At 37.6% G+C, this 19,338-nt stretch overlaps 1 protein-coding gene across 7 annotated transcripts in view; it reads left to right on the top strand.

Annotated features, from left to right (window-relative positions):
* The window catches only part of clcn3 (chloride channel 3), a 61,836-nt gene that overhangs the window by 19,860 nt on the left and 22,638 nt on the right, over nt 1-19,338 (top strand). For 5 of the 7 annotated variants that reach the window (XM_082162344.1, XM_082162341.1, XM_082162342.1 and 2 more), the window contains 3 exons: nt 13,951-14,117; nt 15,102-15,201; nt 18,835-19,022. In XM_082162344.1, coding sequence (XP_082018470.1) covers nt 13,951-14,117; nt 15,102-15,201; nt 18,835-19,022 — 455 coding nt within the window. Of the gene's footprint in view, nt 1-160; nt 1,059-13,950; nt 14,118-15,101; nt 15,202-18,834; nt 19,023-19,338 lie in introns of those variants that run through there. The other 2 variants (XM_082162343.1, XM_082162347.1) reach the window with 2 other exon arrangements.

The raw sequence follows: 19,338 nt of genomic DNA, 5'->3' as shown, positions 1-19,338 counted from the left end.
CACTGAAATAAGGTTCTAGGTGCTTGTGTTGTGTGTGTGTGTGTGTGTGTGTGTGTGTGTGTGTGTGTGTGTGTGTGTGTGTGTGTGTGTGTGTGTGTGTGTGTGTGTGTGTGTGTGTGTGTGTGTGTGTGTGTGTGTGTGTGTGTGTCAAGTCAGGTCACCTTTATTTATATAGTGCTTTTTACAATGCAGATTGTTTCTAAGCAGCTTTACTAATTTAGTTAATTTATATATCATGTCATATGTCATCATCCGTCTCAGTTCAGTTCTCAATGCAGGCAGATCAATAATATTGTTGAATATTAAATATCCCCAACTAAGCAAGCCAAAAGCCAAAGGTGACAGTGGCAAGGAATCAAAACTCCATCAGGTGACAGAATGGAGGGAAAAAATATCATCAGAAATTGTAAAATTATTAATCACAAATGGCAAAAAAAGCCATAGATTGATTGGTCTAAGGTTTTGAAATGGTGTTTATATAATGCAAAAGGCTTTTGTGCGCTGCTTTCATGTAATATTTATGGTGAAATATCTCCGATATCTAAGAAGTACTTCTTATTTACACAGTTGTGTATACGTTTTGAAGACATGATCGTAATATCATTTTACGGTTCCATTATAGAAACAAACAGGCTAGCAAACCGAACGCGACGGGTTTTTTATTTATTTATTTATTTATTTTTATTAGACATAAGACAAATATGAAACACTAACAACTATAACAAGACATCCAATAAGATAATAACAAAAAATTAAATAAAAAATAGGTTTACAATAAACCGAACCGAAATGTGCGACGTGTGTGTGAGCGCGTCTCGAACGTGCTGACGTCATCGGCTGCCGCATTGACGCACTGGAGTGACGCAATCACGCTGCTGTCTTCTCAATCTCACTCACTCAGCGCTGGTGGTCATGGCCGCCGCTCTCTCTCCTGCTGCCCGAGCGCGCCTGTGACCCGAGGATCGCGATGATCGGCGTGGAGGAGGTCTCCGCAGACCCGTATCTCCCGTACGACGGTGGAGGGGACACGATCCCCCTGCACGAGCTGAGCGGCAGAGGTACGTCACTGACCGACCGACCGACCGCGGACCGAGACATTCATCGCCGATAATCGATTATATATACATGATGCGTACGCGCGCGCACCTCACGCATCATGTGTGTTGTCAGTGTCGGTAAGCTTTGAGTGCGTTTGCTGACAGGAGACAGTTTTTCACACGCACTAATAGGTGTGTGTTATTACATCAGTGGGAGTGTGTTGCAATGCACTCATTATAAACATGTTGCATTTACAACACAGGTGCAATAACGCACATAATGCGACAGTCTCGCACAATCACGCGAATGCATGTTTTTTATGTGCGTTATCAAAATTAAAATGTGATTTATTTATTTATTTGATTGTTGTGGCATGCGTGTATTGTGTGCATGCGTATCTGTGTGTTGCTAGACTTGTTTTGCTACACCAAAATCAGATAATTATTTAGTTTAGATCTACTGATGGCCTTGGGTTTGTGTTAGGGCACAGCAAACATCATACACTTAGTAAGTAGACACTGCAGCATCTGTGAGTGTGTGTTTTGCACCCTTATCTCAGGAGATCTCATGCTGTCTGTTATGTATTTGTGTTGTTGCGTCCTGGATTATAGGGTTATTATAGTGAACTAAAACCATAAAAAAGCTTTTTCATTGCTTATTTTACTTACATTTATTTTATTTCAGCTAGTTGCCAAGGCAATATCAAAACCAATACAAAAATATTAGTAAAACTATACTATCTCAATAATACTAAAGTAACACAGAGTTATTGAATTTGCCTGTCATTCATAATTCATAATTCCAACAGGAGAGACTTGTTGCTCTCTTCTGTGTGAGTGCTGTAATGCATTAGGGATAAAAGTCACATGACTTGGAAGAATAATCCATCACGGTTCTCCATGACCCTCCGCAGGGGCGGTGCTAAGGTCTGGATATTCGGGGCATTAGCCCAAACTAAAATTGGGTATTTTAATTTTAATTAATTAATTAATTATAAAAGAGCTTTCAGGGAATAAAGAAGAAGAAAGGCTTATTGTATTAGTGAAATCATTTAAACTATTAGCAAATAATATTACATTTTTAAGTATGCATACATTCTCTCTACATGAATCAAGGGAATTATAGCATATTTTCAATTCAAAAAGGCAGAATTTAATAATAATAAAATAGTTGAGTAATTTTCCTCACCGGATACTGTCGGTAGTTGAACATTTCTATTGTAAAACAGTTGTCAAATATTAAATGTTTATCTACTTACATTTTTACAAGGCATTCGTTCCCTTCTGTGAACGGTAAGCCCCGCCTTCTTTAATCATTCTGACATTGATGAGCGAGACCGCTGGACTTTCAGTCATCCTAACAACAAACAGAGCGGTGCGTAAGGCAAGGCAAGTTTATTTATATAGCACATTTCATACACAATGGCAATTCAAAGTGCTTTACATAGAAGAAATTAAAATAATACGAAATAAGAATAATTAAAAGAGTTTAGAAAAATAAAATACAGTACAAACAGTCGGACGAACAGCGGCACAGTGCTCATTCAGTAAATGCACAGCTTAAACAGAAGTGTTTTGAGTCTGGATTTGAGTGTGACCACTGTAGGAGCACATCTGATCTCTTCTGGAAGCTGGTTCCAGCATAATAGCTAAAAGCAGACTCACCATGCTTAGAGTGAACCCTTGGTGTTTCTAGCTGATATGATCTGAGTGATCTATTGGGTTTATATTCAGTTAGCATATCTGCAATGTATTGAGGTCCTAGGCCATTGAATGATTTATATACCGGTAATAATACTTTAAAATCAATCCTAAATCTAACTGGGAGCCAGTGTAAAGACCTGAGGACTGGTGTGATATGTTCATATGTTCTGGTTCTAACTGGAGTAATGGAGTGCATCAGAGCAGCATCAAGAATATCAAATACATTTCAGTGAATCTCTTATTTGCATCTCAATTATGACAGGTTTGCGAAAGTGTAGAACTCGGCGAGCTCGCGCAAAACACATTTTCTTCCTCTGATTGGCCGATGCGTTCAACAGACATGTCTGTGATTGGCTACAATGCACAACTCTGCAAGATCACCGTTGTAAGTCTTATTCATATTTGTTTTTCTGATTAATTGTTTTGCTCTATGAGAAAGACAAGGTAACAAAATATTCGGGGGTTTAATAAAAACATTGGAGGCTTGAGCCCCCGTAGCCCAGCCCTAGCGCCGCCCCTGGCCCTCCGTATGGCTGTGAAACCCATTATTTGCATTCACAATATTTCACAATTACTTGCATTTCAGCTAATAAATAAATAAATAGAAAGAGTAGGTTGTTGTTCGCCAGCAGCTCCAGACAAACAATGACACTCAAAACTGTCTGTAACGAGTTGGTTGTTATAGGAAGGAGGAGGCGGGAACCGGCGAACAATCAACAAACTTTAAAGGGATACTTCAGGATTTAGCATTAAGCTTTGTATTAGTAGAAAACCTGTAGTATTTTCGAATTACCATGCTTTCCACCCTCATATCCCCCTGAGAGGAGAGATTTATGTATTTTTTGTCTGGAAAAAATCCTCAGATGACGCAAAAATCGTCATTTTGCGTCATCGGAGGATTTTCTGGCCAGAGGCTAAAGACCACAGCCAGTAGGAGGAGCTGTCCCGCATGTTTTTAACCAGCCCATAGAGGGTGGATCTCACTCACAGAATGTACACAGTGTCAGCCGTCTTTCTTTGGAAGCTAAGCTAACAGGCTCTTGTTCTGTGGAGAAAGCTGAATAGTAGGAGAAAGCTGAGTAGTAGGGGTTACCATCCTCCTTTTCCCGGACTTGTCCGGCGGGCGAGATCGTTCAAAATGTCCGGGATTCAGCTTTTGCTTTCTGCAGTCACCATTCATTGTTTACATGCACACCTTTTGTTTCAATCTAACTGAATTCATTCCGATTGGTGAATCTGAATGTGGTGTTTACATGAACGCTAAACAAGTGATCGGTTGATGTGCGTTTTAACATTGCTAAGAAAATTCCCACTCCTCCGTGAGAGATGCGAGACCGGCGCGTCTCAGTAATGACGCCACCGGCCTCGCGCAAGTGCATTCTGGGAGTTGTTGTCTTTCATCCACATAAGCCAAAAATACATTTTCTGGCTTTTCTCAGTCTAGAAAGCTCCAAATTAAAAAATTTCTTCACATTTTTTCTACATAAATGACCTATTTTAAATACACATTCATCTTTCCAGAGGTGAAGTATCCCTTTAATAATAAAATAAACCAATACAAAATGAAAGTAAAGACAGCAGCCCCTCACGGACGACTGCTGCCACATATACCAAAACAAAACATCAAATAAAATAGTCCAGGCCTGGTCCTCTCTCTCTCTTCACTGTCGTCGCTCCTCCGTGAGAGATACGAGACCAGTGCGTCGCGCAGGGGATGCTCATTATCAATCACGCCACTCGTCCTGCTCGCCACACTGTCCTGTTACCAGAGATGGGCAGTATTTCAGATACATGTATTTAAAATACAAAATTCTATTTTGTATTTTAAAGCCTTTGGAAAAAATCTAATGTAATTTGTATTTAAATACATTTAAGATTAGTATTTTTGTATTTTCAAAATACATAAAAGACTTTCTGCCAGTCAACCTCTTTATCAGGGTACTGATTTTGTGCATCAACTAGTTCAGACATTCACTAGCTCAGCATTGGATCAGCGATTTTTATAATTTTTTATAAGGTGAGAATGTCATGATCAATTCTACTTGTTGATTGAAGTTAAAATAGTGCATTATTCACTTCAGTTAACAAGTGGGAAAATAGCGGATTGAGCTGATCAACAAACGGACAGGGAACTACGTCATCACGTTGAAAGGTCACGCCGGCGCCGGCAATACTATTTGAACTATTCATATTCATCAGAATGTTATTCATATACTATTCATATTCATATTCACTGAATGCTATTACTATATATATAATAGCAAACAATACTATTTGAACTATCCTCCTACGTACGGTCGCATTGTAAACAGTGGGGCGGTACTTCTGCCGGCGTGACCTTTCAACGTGATGACGTAGTTCCCTGTCCGTTTGTTGATCAGCTCAATCCGAACTATTGAAGGTAAAAAGTCTATAAATGTTATATTTTTTGGAAAATGACCTATCGTTTCGCTAGATAACAACCTCTTCTTCAGCTGTGATCGCGTACAGCCCGTTTAAACACTTCAAAGACTTTTGAAACTGCATTGATTTGGACTTAAAAACGATGGTAACCAATGAAGTCCATTGTTAGAAGAAAAATCCAGAAATTTTCATTTTGGGGTGAACTAATCCTTTAAGGAAGCACTTTACAGTCTGAGTCATTGAATCATTGATTCAGCAGATTTGTTTGAAAAGCTGATTCATTCAGTAAAGCTACACCTTCGTGTGTTGCTCATATTAACTTGTTTATTAAACTGTACGTCGTATAAAATCAGTGTCACATTTGTAATCATGCTGATATTTGGAGAAAAAAACCGCGCTCTTCGTGTAATATTGGTTATCTATATTAAATTATATTAATATATAAGACATACAGGGGCATTTTTGCTCCTTTATCTTGAATCTGGGGGCATTATAAATGAATTCACACCCTCACAGTCGTCATGAAGGGCAAAATTAGCTATATAGACCGAAACCACTTTTTGCACCAGGCTGTAAACACGTTTCTTTCTGCTGTAAAGTTTTAACTGTGGGATTGAGTCTCTGTTTCAGCCGGTCTCTAGTGTCCAGTCGATGAACTGCAGTTTAAGTCACTTCTGTGTTTGATTCAAGAGAGAGACTGGAAGGTTGCCGCTTGCATCGCACATCTGCGGTTAAAAAGGAAACTCAGAATTGATTAATCCCAGTGCATTGGAGATTTTTTTTTTTCTTTTTTTTTTTACCCCTTCCTGACAGAGCAGATCGTTTCAAGTCAGTACTTCGTTGCAGGCATTGCACAACTGATATAATATATCTGCTTCTTCTTTGCCTGTTATCAGACCTGGATGAGGAGCAGCAGTGACTCGCTTAATAAAACCTCTTTAAAAATGCCGTCAGGTTTATTTATACTCAATAATCCGTGAGCAAACGCCGCAGTTCAGTGTGAGACGAGCCACAGCACAAACACACACGTCTCTGTCACATTTAGCGAGTGCAGACGAACATGAACCGAACACAACACACACACTTCTCACCTCACTGGGTTAAATAGCACGTCCCTTTAAAATGTTTGCTTGGGCTGACGTTCTCAGTGTAATGTTAAATCGAACTGATACACTGCTGAATGGTTCAATTGTGAAGCAGTTTTAAAGATATAAAAGCCTGTAAGACTGAATGGCTTCACTCGTTCTGTTTTTGTCTCGATTTTTTGTTTGAAAATCCCTAAAACGAGTTCAATTTACTTGAAAAACGTCAGATTTTAAGACTTGTGATCCTATTAGCTGTTGATTTATTAAAATGATTAATGCAATATTAATATTATTGATATTAATGAAGTATTGAAGTAAATATAAGTGTATTTTGAGTCTCTGCACTGGCAGATTTTTTCCACTTATTTTTCACTTGTTTGCACTTAAAACATAAAAAGAACAAATTACACTCGTATTAAAGACATATTCTCTAAAAGTAACTCTTAATATCGTATGCCGCGCTGCTTCTCAAGCAAATGCATCTAGGTTTGAGAATGTTTAGATGGAGGATCTGTAAAGCAAGGGGGAAAAAACACTAGTTTCTATTTTTCATAGTAACGCTTTGGTTACTTTTGCACTGCTTTTTGTTCTCAATAACAGTATTTTGGTGTATTTCTGGCAAAAATATCATATCACGATTTTTTTCAGGAAAATCACGATTCACGATTTTATCACGATTCTTTTTCATGTTGGTTTTACTATTTTGTGACTAAGCATTACAGCCAAACTAATGTCCAAATGAAATAAACAGTGCTTTATGTTTTCAGCTACAGTAGGTGTAGGCCTATTTAACAGTAGCATTGAAGAATGTGTTTAAATGAACAAATATGAAAATAAAACACAACATAGACTTCATTGTATAAATTATACGTTGATACTTATAAAAGCTATTTAAGTTCTCAGTCAAGAGCAGTGAGTGATTTCCTCTTTAATTAGCATTAAAGGGATAGTTCTCCCAAAATTTACTTTGTCATAATTTACTCTCTCAAGTTGTTTTAAACTCGAATAAGTTTCTTTCTTCTGTTGAAAATAAATAAGTTATTTTGAAGAATGTGGGTAACCAAACAGTGGATGTACTCCAGTGACTTCCATAGTATACAGGGCTCTAGAGTGCGACCAATTTGGTCGCACATGCGACCAAATTTTGTAAGGGTGCAACTAAAATTTTTCCTAGGTCGCACCGGTGCACCTAACGTCCTCGCATGCGCTGCCTCTCCACGAACTAAGTGTTTGTTCTCCTTTGACGGAACTCACACACTCATGGGAACTCACACTCTTCTCTCACGCTTAATGAGTGATGACGGAGGACAGAATTAAACATTCAAACGTAGCATGGTTACACTTAAGGTCTGTGATATTAGTCTGATTTTGAATTCGGCTTCCAAAGATTATAAAAAATTATATATTGAGGTAAAACCATTAAAAACTATAGCCGCATTCTATCTAGTGCAACTTCTTCCCTTCGCAGCATTACACTGTCATTTCTCCCTAAAACTCAAACCTAACGACAGAATCAGCACGATCGGTGATTGTTGTAAAATGCAGTCTAGCTACTGTTGCTAACTTGCGAGACGCGTTAAATAATTAAAAGAGCTATTAAAAGCACAAAATCTGCGCAAGAGATGTTGTTCGCAAGGCGGCGCGCGCTCCGAAACCGAAACCGAGACAAGCAAATTATAGCCTACTTTGGGTTTAATGTGCGTGTCTAAACGATCAAATGTACACAAAAGTATGTCAAAATGACCGGCTTGGAGATTCACTAAAAACAGTTTATGTATTAAATGGACGTAGTTATGGAAATAGTTGGGAGAATATGATGCATCAGATCAGTAGCAGATCTGCACTCGGTCTTAAAGGGGCCGCAGTCTAGTAAACATGCGGACGACTGCGCCATTGCTGCGAATCAAACAACAAGAGAAAAATCACTACAAAGCTCTTGAAAGAATAACTTCAGCTTTATTAAGCATTAATCTATTTATGAAAAATTATGCAGTGTTATTTTACATTTGATTACTTTATTAGATTTCTTTTTAGACTAATATATATATATGTGTGTGTGTATATGTGTATATATATATATATATACAACAGCCCAGACATGAAGCTACTTCAGCCACCATTCTCCCCAGTCCCTGGTAAGATGCCAAGCCCTGGTCTTTCGTCAGAGATGGCATCCGACTCAGAGACGGAGGTAGAGCCTATACCGCGCCTGAGCTAGAGACTCAAAATAGTTAGTTTGGCAGCTCAGTGAAGCATTTTAATTTTTTTTTTTTTTTTTTTTGATTTTTATTTACCTACACCTTATTCTTGTTTAAAATCATTTACATAATATTAATGTATATAGAGCGTGATAAAAAGGTGACCTTGAAATTGTGGCGTTAAAGGTGACGCGAGCCGAGAAACATTTTCGGTGCACCCAAATTTTGTGCTGGTGCACCTAAATAAAAAAGTTAGGCGCACCAGTGCAACCAAGGCAAAAAGTTAGTCTGGAGCCCTGGTATACATTTTGGGGTGAACTATCTCTTTAAGGACAAGCGGCAGCATGTTTACTATTAGGCTACTGTCTCTTTAAGAGCTGCACGCGACATGTCTAATATACACGCATTTGACAAGCAGATTTTCTCTCTATTTTCTCTGTTTGCTTTCACTTTAGACATAACCGACTGTGTATTTGACAGTATAAGCACAATAACACTCGAAAGATAACTTAGTCCAGTAACTAGGCGCTGTTAGACAGGCTTTTAGTGAATGTGAGCTTCACGTGTACGCGCTCAGAAACGCACACGTTAGAACAGGAATCAGCACGCGAATTAAATGTTTAACCGACAAGGTATTAAAGCACATGCAAATTATGAACTTTTGTGAACTGCAGTGTCCCGTAACATTTGATGGGAATATACGTGGTGTTGTACGGAGGCGCCAGAACAGCAACTGATAGAATCCACGATACTACGATATTTCTTCAAAAGCAGATCGTGGAGACATTTTAATCGTCCACGATCAAAAATCGTGATATCGCACACCCCTAATTTCTGCTTATTTGATGTTTTGGCTCATTTGATTATGCTTTTAGCTGCCGATAATTTGACCATGCTTAAATACATTTTCTCCTGTAAGCGGTGCAACATTGTGAAAGAGTCCGGTGTAAAAGGCCACAGCCCGTCTCGTGTGTGTTTGCACTGGTGTAGGAGGATCAGGGACACGCTAAATGTGCAATTTTTCATTAAAAGACCAGATGATATAGGAAGCAAATGGACTTTAACATGCAGTTTTGTGGAAGCTTGAATTGCAGGTTTGGCTTGTAACTCTCACACACACACGCGCACACACTCTTCAGTGAAACACGTCTGCTGTTGTGGCCTTGAGTCGGCCCGAGGGTCTCTCTGCTCTTTGTGAGTCAGCGGGACGCTTTGGTTCGCTGTAGTCGGGTCGGCTCGGAGGGGGACGTGCGCGTCAGATGAAACGAGCTGCGGTCTGGTTTAATCTCTGCAGTTTGTTTAAACGCATTAATCTTGTTCCTGTGAAGAATGTTGAGAGGATTTCTGGTAGTCAATAATTTTATCCCTTAAAACTCATCTTTGATCACCAAAATTACATATAATTTTTTTTTCCTTTGAAAAAAAATTATTCATGCCTTAAAATATCTTGAATGTAACTCGACACCCTTGCCTGATTTAGTATACGTGATTCTATGAATATGCAAATGAGCCCCGCCTCCACTCACTCACTCAGCTCAGAGATCCACTGGTTGACGATCACACGTTGATCTGATTGGTTACAAGGTAGTTTGTGATGTCAGAAACACCTGCGATTTCAAAGTGTGTTTTTGAGACTGTCTTTGTTTCACTGCAGTTTTAAGGAGAAAATACTCAGCAATGGTGTCGACTTATGAATTTACACATGGTTTGTCTTAAATGTATTTTGTATTTTGAGTTTATAGATTCTCCCAATATTGTTAAAGATTTAAATTTCCCCTTGTGAAATCTTAAAAATCCTCATCAGGTGACTGTCACATGACTAATAGATTGCAGTATTCAATTGTTCAGTTGTTTTTCCTCACCCTGACGGCTGTATGTGATTGTTTTTAAAATGTTATTATTGCCATGAACAAATTAAGGCTTTATATATAGTTTTTTTTGTAAATTCTCGAGTGCCTTGTATATTTTTAATAGCTAATGATCTTCAGTGTCATACTCTACTAATCCTCTGCCATTGAGTTCTAACAGATTTGACTAATAAATTAATATTAAATTAAATAAAAATAAAATAAGCTATCAATATTAGCACACAACTTGAATATTGATAAATTATATTAATATTTAAGTATTAAGTGAAATATTTGCTCAGCTATTATTACAAATATTATTACTAATTGATAACACTAAATCTATTTATTTCACAAAGTATAATTACTAATACATAATAGTAATTAAATAACAATACAATAAGCTATTAATATGAACTCAAAACAATACAAAATATGAATTCATATTGTATTCATATTAAAAGGTATTAACATGAAATAATAGCCATTATCTATTAATAAAAAAAGAAAATGTATTAATAATCAAAATATATGAATTAATAAATAATAATAATAATAGAATAAGAAAATTGTTCACACTAAACAATATTATTCATATTTACTTAGTATTAAAATAAGAATAGCTGTTTATGAAAAATACACAATAAATAATGAAATTGCTTATTGCTAAATAATAAATAAATACAAATACTAATATTATTAATATTAACAAATTATTACAACAAACTATTAGCTGTTTATTATTAACAATATTAATAGTAATTAAATGTTAAACAAAATACATAATTAATTAAAAAAGTATTAATATTAACACAACAATGAATCAAGTCTCCATTTATGTAGCGCTTTTAACAATATCGCTTGTTTCAAAGCAGCTTCACAGAGATAATAGGAAACTAAAGTAACAGATTGTTTTGGCTGTACAGCAACTCTAGAATAAAGTTATTGTCCATCTAAAGTATTAAAATAAGAATTACTATTAGCTGTTGATTATTAAAAATACTAACAGTAACTAATAAATAGTAATATTGGTAGAATTCGTTCAATATGATTTCATCTTGGCTTTCACTATGATTTCATGCTTACTTTTTTGGCAGATGAGTCATGCCTTGTGGTTGTGTGCCCTTATTAATAACAGACCTGCAGCCACACACACATTTTCCATCTCGTGCTAGTCTAGATGCTGATCTCGGCTGAAGTGTTTGTCCTCATCACAGATGCATGTATTTATGTTTGTAAGAATGACATTTCATGTGCCATTTCTGGGTTGGTTTACAGTAGCTTATTTAATTTTTTTATCAGTGTAACCTTGTTAGCTGTGAGCCGTTTTCTGAGTCGCCGGGTAGATTTGTTTCTAGAAAAGGGAAGTGTGTACAAGTGAGTGTTTCTCTAGCGCGTGACGGTGTGCAGTAGCTGTGCCGTGTGTCGCTCGGGTCTGTGTGGTAAAGCTGATTAGCTGATAATCAGCTGGGGTTACAGCCTCATTGATCGTGTGTACGGCCTACACACACGCGTCCAGATGACCCAGATCTCGGCCTTCGTTGAGTCGGCCACTGTGGGCATCAAAAAAGATTTTGTAATGTGTTTTGAACGAAGGTGCAACGTCGCAGAGTTGAATGACTTGAGATGAGGTTTGTTTAGTTCACTAACCTCAAGTAAGAGCTACTAAAATAGTAAGGGTGTATTGATTCACTCGTCGAATCATCGATCTCATCCTGCCGATGCAATTCGGTTGTTAAGTCGTGACGTAAGCACTCTCCGATAATACTCTTTCCGGGTCCAAAGTCCAGGTCCTCTCTACCTACCTACCGCTTTCGCTAGTGTTTTGGTTATTATTGAGTGTTTTTACAATGCCGCAGTGCTGTGTCCCGAGCAAACTCACTTCAACCTCGTAAATCTTCTTTTTCATTGATGCCTGGACTCTACCCTTAATTATGCCACCTGAGTGATGAGCTACACTAACCACTCTGTTGGTGTTAAAGGAATTTAAACCCTTTTTGACCGCCAAGGGTGCCTCACTAAGAAGGACGTGATCGTAAATAAATTTACAGGTTCCACCATTGTTATTTCTGGACGAGAGGAGCGCTTGGACCCGGAAAAGGCTAAACGTGACGTGTGACGTCAGCCTTAACAATCGGATTGCACATCTATCTTGGAAACATGAGACTTTTGAATTGTTTATTGTTTGGATATAAACGTGCAAATCACCTTTTGAAAGTAACTTGGCGCTTCAAATAACTATTGTATCATTACATCGTTACACCAGTAGGTGGCGACAAGTGACTGTTAAAAATGTATTTGTCATTGAATCATTCAAGAGATTCGTTCAAAAACGCTGATTCATCCAGTAATGAAACAAGTGAAGTCTTTATGAGTGAGTCATTGCATCATTCATTCAAGAGAGTCGTTCAAAAATGCTGATTCGTCCAGTAATGAAACAAGTGAAGTCTTTACGTGTGATTTATTGAATCATTCATTCAAGAGAGTCGGTCAAAAATGCTGATTCGTCCAGTAATGAAACAAGTGAAGTCTTTACGTGTGATTTATTGAATCATTCATTCAAGAGAGTCGGTCAAAAATGCTGATTCATCCAGTAATGAAACAAGTGAAGTCTTAATGAGTGAGTCATTGAATCATTCGTTCAAGAGAGTTGTTCAAAAATGCTGATTCATCCAGTAATGAAACAAGTTGAAGTCTTTACGTGTGATTTATTGAATCATTCATTCAAGAGAGTCGGTCAAAAATGCTGATTCATCCAGTAATGAAACAAGTGAAGTCTTAATGAGTGAGTCATTGAATCATTCGTTCAAGAGAGTTGTTCAAAAATGCTGATTCATCCAGTAATGAAACAAGTTGAAGTCTTTACGTGTGATTTATTGAATCATTCATTCAAGAGAGTCGGTAAAAAATGCTGATTCATCCAGTAATGAAACAAGTGAAGTCTTTATGAGTGAGTCATTGAATCATTCGTTCAAGAGAGTTGTTCAAAAATGCTGATTCATCCAGTAATGAAACAAGTGAAGTCTTTATGAGTGAGTCATTGAATCATTCGTTCAAGAGAGTTGTTCAAAAATGCTGATTCATCCAGTAATGAAACAAGTGAAGTCTTTATCAGTCATTGAATCATTCATTCAAGAGTTTTGTTCAAAAACGCTGATTCGTCCAGTAATGAAACAAGTGAAGTCTTTATGAGTGAGTCATTGAATTATTAATTCAAACTGTTTTTATTTATTATTATTAATTCAAATTAAACATTAATATAAATAGTTGGCAGCAATTCATATTTTGTCATAATCTCTAGTAATTTACATGTTATTGTTTAGTTGTCTATTCATAATCGTGGGAGAATCACGATCTCTGTTTGAAACAAAAAAATTGTGATTCTTAATTTATCCAGAATCGTGCAGCTCTTCTATATGTACATGTATTTAAAGTTCACTCTCAAGTTTCTTGGTGCAATAAACTTAAATAATCCTATGAATGCATTAAAAAAATACAGAATCGATTAATTAATCAAAATCACATCGAATCTCAGTGTGAATCAGTTAAAAACAAATAATTCTAAATTTGCAAATATTGAATCGTTCCTATTTTGATGCAGTTTGAGTTGATGTACATTGTTTTTACCACAGTAACAGCAGCCGCTCACTCGTCGTGTGTGTGTGTGTGTGTGTAGGGTCGAACTACGCCATGTCTAACGGAGGGGGTGGAGGCGGAGCCAGTATCTCAACACACCTGCTGGACCTGCTGGAGGAGCCCATTCCCGGTGTGGGAACCTACGACGATTTCCACACCATCGACTGGGTCCGGGAGAAGTGCAAAGACAGAGAGCGCCACCGCAAGGTAACGGTGCATCAGCTGCTCTTTATCTGTGTGTGGGACGATGTGAACCTGTAGATCGTGGTTTGAGTAGGTTTACGTCACACTATTGTATGTGTATATATACAGTATATATGTGCATGTATGTATCAATATAGTTTTTTTTATTCATTATGTGGCCATTTTTAAATCTAATGAATTAAACACTTCACACATGGAAGGAACTTAATCTATTTATTTATTTATTTATTTGATAAATTTCATGAAATTTCATTTTTGTTTATTTACTTATTAATGTTTTGGGAGGAACTTGAACTCCATCTTAATTTATTTATTTAACTCCTCATTTGTATGTATTATTATTTATTGCTTCAGTACAATTTTTTTTATTTATGTACATTTTTATTTATTTTTGGAATATTTTCGGAACTCCATCTCTACATATTTATTTACTTTATTTTTTGAAAACTTGGAACTGTGTCTCTTATTTATTTAACTCCATCCCATATGTATTTATTATTATTATTATTATCTTCAGTATTTATTTGTTATTTATTTATCTACATATTTATTTATTTTTCGGAAAATTTAACATCTATCTATTTATTTATTTATTTATTTTTGGAAACAAGCTCAATCTCCATTTTATGTATTATGATTGTTTTAGTATTTTAATGTTTTTTATTTTTTTATTTGTGTAAACTTGATGCAAACCAAAAGATATGATTAATCATAGCAAATGAATAATAAAAGAAGTGCTTCACATTATGGAGTATTTAAGTTAAAATCAGTCATACGACAAATGCGGCTCAGTGCAGAGCAAGCGTAGTAACATTTAAATGACTCTTTTATTTTAGGCAAACGATCTTCCTGCCCAAACAGGAACTGATACTGTGGTTTTAAAAGTGACCAGCTACTGAGAGTCTGTCACATAGAAACTCGACTCACATCCTGAATCGGCAGGTTTTTTTGCAGCTGTATTTTCTCATGTTTTGTTCCTCCGTGTAGATAAACAGTAAAAAGAAGGAATCAGCATGGGAATTCACGAAGAGTCTGTACGACGCCTGGTCAGGGTGGCTGGTGGTCACGCTAACAGGGCTTGCATCAGGTAAACACCACACACACAAACACACACACACGCTCTTGTACTATCACAATCTATTTTGTGAGGTCATTCAGTGACACAATGCAATCTCTAGCTCCTTACCTAACCCTACAGATCACACCTAACCGCCTAACCTGAACCCTGACCCTAAACCTACCCTTAATAATAATCCCTGAAACTAAGTCTTGACCCTCAAACAGGACTTTAAACAGGGTCTCAGATAGGGATGGGACGATTACCGGTTTCACTATAAACACGATAAAATGTACTGACGGTTAGTATTATCGTTCAAAATGTAATTATCATTAAAACCGTGTTTGATTATCGCGATTTTAATAACTCACTGTAAATCCTGTCCATATACAGTCTGACGCAGGCGCAGCGCGCAATGTTGATGTTTTTTTATTCGAGAAGGAATGGCGAAAGGCAGTGACCGTGCTCGGGAGATTTTTCAGCCTTTTAAGAGGACCAAATCTGAGGTGTGGTCATATTTTGGCTTTTACAAAAGTCCTGAGTGAAACTTAATCGAGGATGGTCACTATACAATATGGGGGAAACACTTCAAATCTGCCGAGTCCTCTTGTGTGACCATCACCCACTGTTTATAGTGAACGCAAGGCAAGTTAACTTACCAAAAACTACGTCTGGGAAATAATTGGGCACAAAATGTTGTTTTGAGTTGAAATATTGTATCTCACTTCCACGAATAAAAGTTCGCAGCAAGTGGCTTTGAGCCAAAGACGAGCGAACAAGTTCAAACAAGACTATCATTGTACACTTATTACACCGATTTTTTTTTTACCACACAATTACGGGGACATATTGAATTGAGATTAATGTTTTAAGTCTTACCTGTTTATAAATCCATTTTGTACAGCGTACAAAACAATCGCCCAAGAACGGAGACGCAAGACGGCAAGTTGTATTTGAATGAAACGAGAGAGCGCGTGCGCGTCCGTTGCGATACATGGATGTGCGCTGTGTTATGATGCGTTGCTATTGACGACGGTCATTATAAGGAAGGAAATGCCACAGAATATAATCTTGCTTAAAAAAGTGCATAGAGCTGCTTGTTTTATTTGTTGTTTGTTGATTTTCAAATATTAAAGCGACACTATGTAACTTTTCAACCTTCATAATATATTTCCAAGATCCTTGTGATGGTACATCGACTTACAATAGGTTGAATGACACGTCTGCCATAGCCTGACGGGGTCTGTATCGCTTTTACTGGCACTATGTAACTTCGGTGTTCGGGTAGTAACGAGCACAAAAAGAACTGCAAAATTCGACTGCTTTACGGCATACGGCACTTCCCCCACCACTTCCTCAAATTTGGAAGTGAGAGGCCAACCAGCGTTTGTTTTCGGCGTGCGTATGTTTTTGTCATGGGGGTTGTTTACACCTGGCCACTTTATGCGTTTTCTCAGGTCGGATAGCTATCCAATCGTGAAAAGTCCAGGTTTAAATGCCCTCCGAAACGCATTTGAGACGGATTTGAATCCGATCCCTCAAACCACTTCAGGAGGAGATCTGAGACGCATTCCAGACGAAACTGGACAAGTGTACATGCATATGGTTGTTGAAACCACATATGTAAATTGTACTCCTCCCAAAAATGCTAAAAAAAAATAAATAAAAAAAAGTGTGAGAGCGTGTTATAGGTTATATGTTATATCCAGATATGACGACGCGCTGGAACCTATTTTTTTACAGTCAATGGCTGGAACACGCATCACCGCAGATGAAGAACTGCATCAAGCCAACGTGCAAACTATCGCAAATCAAAGTGAAAGTAAGTCGCAGACGCTTAACACACAATCTTCATCATTAAAAGTAAAGAAACGAAATTATCTTACCAGGCTTACTGCTCTCTCTTATTGCGGTGACGTGCACTCCATTAAATCTGCATATAGCGCGAGAATTGAAGATCGAATTTAAATCCGTTTCGCAAAAATACATTTATGTGACCAGGTGTAAATGGAATCGTTTTGATAAATCAGATAGCTATGCCTCACGAATTAGTTTGCCAGCTGAACTGTGAGGTGTTGTGAGGTGTAGCCTATTTATCACGTAGTCCTGACGGATATCAGACGCTGTTGATGTTGATTCCTGCGATTATCATGAGAACAGCTTTCAATATCTCACATAATTATCAGGACATAAATAAGCCTAACGTATAGGTTGTAAATAGTGTAAACGAGCACAATTTGCAAACTATTATGATAAATTGCAATAATCATGTCTAATGACATCATAATGGCCAATGTTATGAAATAATGCGACGTACATTTAACTTAATTGATGTTATCTGGCATTTTGTAATGTTTACATTCCAATAAAAACAACACAAATTAAATTATACAGTAGGCCTAGACTATAGACTATTTACTTGTGATTTAGCGGCAATCATGTAAAAACGTTATAATATAGGCTAATATATTTACGACAGTGCAAGTATTCCACAGCGACTCTAGGGGTCGCTGCTTGACAAAAACACAATTTCTACTTAGTGTGGCTTTAAACTGTTTTTAGTGTGAGCATCAGTTCTTTTTGAACACTTTCATCTCGTTTTAACAAAACCGTGATAATATTGATAATCACGATAATTTTGGTCACTATAATCGTGATATGAAATTTTCATACCGTCCCATCCCTAGTCTCAGAAAGTGAGGACCGGCCAAGCTATCCTTACTTTACTCTGTTTGTCTTCACTCCAATAGTCTAAAACTCAAACCGGTCCTCACAAAGATAGTCATACAAGTACACAGATACATATACACACACACACACACACACACACACACACTGCTTTTCTCAAACTCACTTTCACACATCTATCCACCCACTCACTCATTTGCACACAAGGCCCACAAAGACCTTCACACACACATTTTCCTCCACAGATCTCAGTAGCGCGGTCACTTAACACGAACACACACACACACACACGCACATCTTTGAGCCATAATGTTTAATCTTCTGAACACACTTTGCTGAACTCGGCTTATTTCTTAATTCACCCTGAGCTAGAGCATTTGCATTATTTGTCAGATGTTTATTCAAAGCTACATACAGTAAACCTATTACAGAACAGTAACTTCACTGTAAATACAATTGGTAAGTATTTTATAATTTGGCTTTCTATTGTATCTCCAGGATCATGGTGGTTATCAGTGGTTAGTCCACCCAAAAATGAAAATGCTGTCATTAATGACTCACCCTCATGTCGTTCCAAACCTGAAACCCCAAATCAGTGGGCGGGGCTAGACAGGCGGTGATGTAGAAGTAGGCGTTGAGCTTCTTCTGCAGAGCTGGTGTTTAGCGAGCCTGTTACGTAGTAAAGTGGCGCATTCCACACCCTGTCCTGTAGATGTGTTGCCTTCAATATAAGCAGTTTTTAAGTTGTGAACTCTGAAACTTACAGGATGTTTTTATAGTTCAATGACCTCTTATATGTCAAAAGATCAGGGGAATTTTGATTTCTCAGTTCATGACCCCTTTAAATTGAATAGGTTATATTTAACTTTCTATATCACAATGGTTACAGGGATCTGTCTTTCAGTAGTGCTTGCTGCTGCTTCATTAGTGCATGAAGAATTGCACAAATGCCTGTCTTCATCCTTGTCCGCTCAGGAGCGTTAGCTGGGCTGATCGACATCGCGGCCGACTGGTTGAACGATCTGAAGGAGGGCGTGTGTCTCAGTGCCATGTGGTTTAATCACGAGCAGTGTTGCTGGGGCTCCAACGAGACCACGTTTGCTGAGAGGGACAAGTGTCCTCAGTGGAAGACATGGGCTGAACTCATCCTGGGTCAGGCCGAGGTCAGTGTGTTTATGTATACCACCGCTCAAATGTTTGGGGTCAGTAGGATTTCTTTTTTTATTAATTTTAAGAAATTAATACTTTTATTAAAGGTTCAGTAAGTGATTTCTGAGAAATGCTGTTAAAAATGGGAATCAACTCCCAAACAAACAATTTTGTAAATATTTGCTAGATGTCTGTTCTGTGTGTGTGCTGAAAACAATATTGTGTTTGTACATATTCCTGGCTGTGTAAAAAGGAGATAGAACCAAGTGGATTGGACCGATCCACGGAGCAGCTCAACACTCTAGTAGCCAATCAGCAGTAGGGGGTGTG

This window comes from Leuciscus leuciscus, assembly GCF_965113295.1.
Source record: "Leuciscus leuciscus genome assembly, chromosome: 2".
NCBI lineage: Eukaryota > Metazoa > Chordata > Actinopteri > Cypriniformes > Leuciscidae > Leuciscus > Leuciscus leuciscus.
Note: the sequence above shows the minus strand (reverse complement) of the source record. Positions and strands in the feature narration are given on the sequence as shown.